Source organism: Choristoneura fumiferana, chromosome 14 (assembly GCF_025370935.1).
Source record: "Choristoneura fumiferana chromosome 14, NRCan_CFum_1, whole genome shotgun sequence".
NCBI lineage: Eukaryota > Metazoa > Arthropoda > Insecta > Lepidoptera > Tortricidae > Choristoneura > Choristoneura fumiferana.
This window is the reverse complement of record NC_133485.1, coordinates 13,363,945-13,369,689: the sequence shown is the minus strand read 5'-3', so window position 1 is coordinate 13,369,689 and position 5,745 is coordinate 13,363,945. Positions and strand designations below refer to the sequence as shown.

General features: G+C 37.2%; 3 protein-coding genes across 3 annotated transcripts in view; 2 read left to right on the top strand and 1 right to left on the bottom strand.

Annotated features, from left to right (window-relative positions):
* Nucleotides 1–3,432, bottom strand: part of LOC141434917 (muskelin-like) — a 4,197-nt gene extending 765 nt beyond the window's left edge. The window contains exons 1-5 of the mRNA XM_074097406.1: nucleotides 3,261–3,432; nucleotides 2,939–3,151; nucleotides 2,627–2,828; nucleotides 1,076–1,268; nucleotides 7–177 (exon numbers count right to left, since the gene is read on the bottom strand). Of these exons, the coding sequence (XP_073953507.1) occupies nucleotides 7–177; nucleotides 1,076–1,268; nucleotides 2,627–2,828; nucleotides 2,939–3,151; nucleotides 3,261–3,340 (859 nt within the window). The 5' untranslated portion in view covers nucleotides 3,341–3,432. The remainder of the gene's footprint in view (nucleotides 1–6; nucleotides 178–1,075; nucleotides 1,269–2,626; nucleotides 2,829–2,938; nucleotides 3,152–3,260) is intronic.
* Nucleotides 1–5,745, top strand: part of LOC141435027 (muskelin-like) — a 51,452-nt gene that overhangs the window by 4,948 nt on the left and 40,759 nt on the right. The window lies entirely within an intron of this gene.
* Nucleotides 3,689–4,947, top strand: LOC141435220 (ATP-dependent (S)-NAD(P)H-hydrate dehydratase-like). Its single transcript, XM_074097869.1, has 2 exons — nucleotides 3,689–4,070; nucleotides 4,160–4,947. Exons 1-2 carry the CDS (start codon nucleotides 3,816–3,818, stop codon nucleotides 4,889–4,891), a joined length of 987 nt encoding a protein of 328 aa, XP_073953970.1. The 5' UTR covers nucleotides 3,689–3,815; the 3' UTR covers nucleotides 4,892–4,947.

Below are 5,745 nucleotides of genomic sequence, written 5' to 3'. Positions count from 1 at the left end.
ACTGACCGCGTGTCTCGGGTGCGGGTCGCGGTCCGCGCAGCAGAGGTCGGCGGCGCCGGCGGCGCGGGCGCGGCGTCCCCGCAGCACAGCCGCTCCTCCACCTGCGGGAGCAGCCCGACATCTCGCGCCACTCCGGCTGGTACGGCTGCCACGACATGTACCAGTCGAACTCGCCCTCTGAAAACAACACGATGACTCTTTATTGACCACCAACACATAGTAAGCTAAGCTATACACACAGGTATATGGAGATTTTACGAGGTAAGCAATAGGTAATCAAATCAATGAAAACAACGATGTAATTATCGGGAATTCCCAAGGAATTTTGTGAAATCCTGGAATTTCAATTCAACTGCTGTATTTAATGATTTACGCGTGCGAAGCTCTGGGTAAACACTAGTGAAGCTCTAAATATATGTCACAACTCTCCAGCGTTAGCCTCATCCAGTACGTCCTCATACAGCTTGTAGTCCCCGTTTTCCACGAGCGCGTGCCACAGCGAGTGCTTCCCATTTGTTCCATAGAACTGTGACGTCATTGAACAAAATAATATATTAATTTCCGAATTATTCCATAACACATTACGCTTTCAAATTAACATTTGTTCTATAGAACTGATACGCTGTGGAACAAAATGATATGCCAGTATTGCACGTTGTTCTATAGAATAACTGAGTTTTTTTTTATTAACTGACATTTAACAACTAATAAAGCGAGTAGTCTATTTACGCTTATCTAAGCTAGGAAAACTCTTTACTTTATTTATTCACTGGCCACTTGAACCACCACTTTTGTTTCATAATGGAACAGTACGGAATGAGTAGTCTACTTTGTTCTAGTGCGTCACTGGCAAGTAAGCTGGGTGAAAAGCTAGTATGTAGTTCTATAAACAATTTGGGTAAATAAATCCTATTTAGTATCATGACGTCACAGATCTATGGAACAAATGGGAAGCACTCGCCACAGCCGCGCTTGGAAGTCCCCCTCCAGCCTGACGCCGCTCTCCCGCGAGAGCGCCTCGAACGCGTCCTTGTATCGGCGCCGGCGCAGGTGCTTCAGAATATATATTACTCACCAGCGACAGCCTCATCCAGTATGTCCTCAGACAGCTTGTAGTCCCCATTCTCCACGAGCGCGTGCCACAGCCGCGCCTGTAAGTCCCCCTCCAGCCTGACGCCGCTCTCCCGCGAGAGCGCCTCGAACGCGTCCTTGTAGCGGCGCCGGCGCAGGTGCTTCAGCAGCATGCGCACAGCTTCCTCTTCTTTCCGCTGAGAACAACAGTTTCAGCTTAATTCCAAGAGCTCTAAGCAAGTGAAGACGTAGTTTAAATGAGATGGCCATTCATCTATCCATCCCAGCCTACATATGTCTCACTATACAGGCTCAAATGCTCATGTGTAAAGAATTTATAACATTTTATTGATATTATTTGCTTTCAATATGAAACAATCTCACCTAACACACTCATAATAATATAAATGTATTTTTTAATCTAAATATTTTTATTGAGTGACCTCTACACATGATAATATATCACTGTATTTTTTTTAATTAAAAATATTGTTACCTGCATCTGCAAATTTCTGGCACTTTCATTAAAGCCCAATTAATTACTACACAGACTGTTAACTAAGTTATTTTTCAAATAATTATTTTTTGCAAAAGTATTCTTTACAGCAGTATTCGAAAGAGGCATAAAGCCAAGTAAGGCATAGTCTCTGCTCTGGGCTTGGTACTTAGTAACACAAACTGCTTGGTATCTATGTAATACCTTTAAACGAGCAATTCTTGTATATATATATATATATATATATATATTATATATTTATATATATTGCACCTTTGGTATAACAAGGGCATTTCACTAATTTTTCGATTTTTAGACAATTAATCCCTTTATACTACCAAAGGTGCAATATATAATCAGAATCTCGGAAACGGCTCCAACGATTTTGATGAACGATTTGATGGTTTTTGGGGATGACAAATCAATCTAGCTTGGTCATATCACTGGAAAAACGCTTATTGTCGAGTTTTAGCCCGAGAAAAGCTCGGTCGCCCAGGTACTTTAGTTAAATAGTAAACATGTTATTGACTATACAATTAAAACTGATTAAGTGATAATCTACAAATATTGGTTACTAGTAATCTAAGTTTTTAAGGAGTATTAATTGCATATCATAGTAAGGTAGGTAATGCATAATTTAAAAAATTAGATGATTCATTAATCAGTCATATTATTATGTTATGAAACATGGTGATAATAATACAAAAATAACAATAGCAAAAAACGAGACCTGTTATTCAATATGTCGCGGTGCGGCGTATCAATCATCAATATTACTTTGACACAGCCCCTGTCACGGACGTCAACAAACTGTAGTGAAAGGTTTACAAATTCACGCTGTGAACAAATTTTGTGCACCATTTTGATGTAAAAAACATGCAGTCTATACATAGATGTCGATGAGATCATTAGAGTATATGCAGATGCATATAACTCTAAAAGCTTGAGCAGATTGTTTTGTGAAATTATGAAACCCCTGGGACAGTGACGAGATATGCAGTTTGGCAACCTCTGCAAATCAGTATCAATATAAATTCTGTATTAATTATTTAAACTTACCAAATTAATAGTATCCAGAACACTGGCCATCAGATCTTCATGTGTTTTGCCTTGAAGCTCCACATACCACATGGTATAATTATAAGCTGGGCCCCAAGACTGCAAAGGAACTATCTTCAAGTATTGTACAGGCAAATATAAACCTTCCGTTGTTCGGTGTCTGAGCCTGAACACCTCAGGAGAACTGTCTTTTTTGAGCCCTCTGTGGAACAATAAATAAATAGAGTGAAATATGTGGTGTAATACTTTTTCAATGGAGAGCACAATACATAACTCAACTATGTACTTGTTGTGAATTCACTGTGTACTTACGCCGATAACAATAATGACAGGTTATGTTCATCTGTTCCTCCAAATATTTGAAATTTCTTTAAATCACTGACGTGAGCCTTGATATATTTGCCGAACTTTATAGTTTCCACGATAGCAGGCGCTTTTATTTTCAGCATTATAAATTGTGAGGGCGTATTGCTGTCCGTGAACCATCGCGACAGCTGGTCAGAGGGATTATTGACCATTATATTTCTGAAAAAATGACACGAGAATTTAATTACCAGAAGAGCAGAGCCGTGTAACAGGAGAGCCGGAATTTTATTTCGAAATAAGTGCTATTTTCAGACTAAAATCAACTTACTCTGGTATATAATTAGCGGAGTAGCTCGAGTACTTGTGTATTGTGTAACATAGCTTTACCGTTTCGTATTTATCAACCATTTTAATGCAATTTATGGTGCAAAAGTATTAAAATACACTTTGTTATTATCACTTGACAGTGACAATATACCACGGGTGTGGGTGTAGGTAGGTAGAGGTAGTTACTATTTTCTAAAATACACTACACTCGCACCTCAATGGTGAATGAATAGAATGAACAGAATTCCTTCGATGCCATTGGCGGACTGCATTGACGTAATTAATTAGAGTTGCCAGATCAGTAAAAAAATCGATTGTATCGATGTTTTTTTTCGTGGGACTCGGACTTTCGTAGGATTTTTAGTTTTCGATGTATCGTTCAACAAACCTTTTTTTACGTGGCCTTTCCAACTTGATTTCGTATAGGGCAACAATCAATAGACGAGGTCATATTTATTTGCGTGCGTAAGCACAGGAAATAGAGACGAATTAGGAAGGATTGTTCCTAATAAATACTATTAAAAGCTCTATTTTTAACAGTGTTTAGTTTTCAAATATGAAGTTAAATTGGTACAACTATTTGATTGCTGGAATCATGTTCGCAATGACTGTGGAAACTGCTAAAGCCTCAATTGTAGATGAATGTTCTACGATTGATAATTTAAACGAAGAAAAGCTACTAAATCTTGGGAAACTTATTATTCCCGAATTAGAAGGTAAAAGCAAAGGAGAAGCAGGTAAAATATGTGTTGTAGGTGGGTCCACTGAATACACTGGAGCTCCATACTTTGCAGCTCTATCGTCATTAAAGGTAATTAGTTTTTAATTTTATTATTCTATCTTTATAGATACCTAAATAAATTACGTCCTAACAATTGTATGTTTTTACTATTATTTCAGATTGGTGCCGATCTTGTGTACGTCTTTACAACTGAGAATGCAGCACCGATTATAAAATCGTATAGTCCCGATCTTATCGTTTATCCTTACTTAAATTCAAAAAACTTACCTAAAATGTCATCTCTTTTACACAAAATGGATATTATTATTATTGGTCCGGGATTAGGAAGAGAAGACGACACCATAAAAATAACTTATGAAATCATAGAAGCTTGCAAGTTATTAAAGAAACCCCTTATTATTGATGCTGATGGCTTATATGCAGTTTCCAAAAATTTGACTATTATTAAAAATTATCCCTTACCAGGTGCTATCCTTACTCCTAATAATCAAGAGGCTAAGAGGTTTATTACAGCTATTTCAAGCAATAGTACTTGGTATACATTTTGGGGGGATCACGTGAGTGTTTTGCATAAAGGTGGTGAAGACCACTATTATTCGAGCATCGCTTCTTTTGATTGGACACTATCCAAAGGAGGATCTGGTCGTCGGGCAGGTGGACAGGGGGATATACTCTCTGGTTCTCTGGGAACTTTCTATACGTGGGCCTTGAAATATGACCTTTGTGATAACGAAAAATCTGTTCAGCTGGCACAGAGTGTGGCAGTCTATGCAGCTGCAAGATTCACTAGAATGTGTAATCAGAAAGCGTTTGCTATCTACGGCCGCAGCATGACAGCTTCTGATATGCTCAACCAAATTCATTCCTCTTTTGACGATGTATTTGTTTAAAACATTATAGTAAATATTGTGACTTTGCAATAAAATGTTTTGCCTTTGCCTTTGGACTTATTTTATATAATTATTTACCTACAAGTTGTTTTCTTACTCTTACTGTTACAAGAGAGAGCCTTGGGGGACGCCTTTGTCCAGCAGTGGACGTCTTTCAGCTGACATTATGATGATGATGACTTTTACAAAATACATCAACACAGAGCATAAAAATTCTAATCCTATCATTATAAAGTAGAAATTGAACGAGGGCACCACTTTCTCGTAAATAGTCAAATTTCAAACGTAAATTACTTTAAAATGATAAAAATTTAGCCCGATTTTTGTTCATCCGTTTTCTACTGGTTTCTGGGTGGTCTCTAAATTGGGTAACCGACGTTCTGGCTGCTGAATTAACTTTTCGACCAAATATTAAATTCTCAAAAATGTGACATTATTTTATCATTTTAAGCATAAAAGGAGTAGTGGTAGCAAGAAGATCAGATTTACAAAGATAAATATTTTAGGGAACAAACAATTAGTCGAACTCATTTTAACTTGTAAAAGTCGTTAATCGATAATTTTGTTCATGTTATTTTAAAACCTGGCAACTGCTTTTTCTGCCGTCACAATGACTTCTTGCGGGTACGTTCAAAATCTAAAGCTCATTGTCAATTTGATTTTATTTTATCATTGACAAAAAAAAAACTTATTTTTGTATTTAAGTTAGTACAAATATTTAACCACTTACGTTTTTTTTAAGTCTTCAAAGTTATCTTCAAAATCATCTTTTTTATTATTTATGTGACGGTAATATTTTTTCGTTGAATATAATTTGCGTTATGATGCAACTTTCAGAATGGTGATTATTCGCC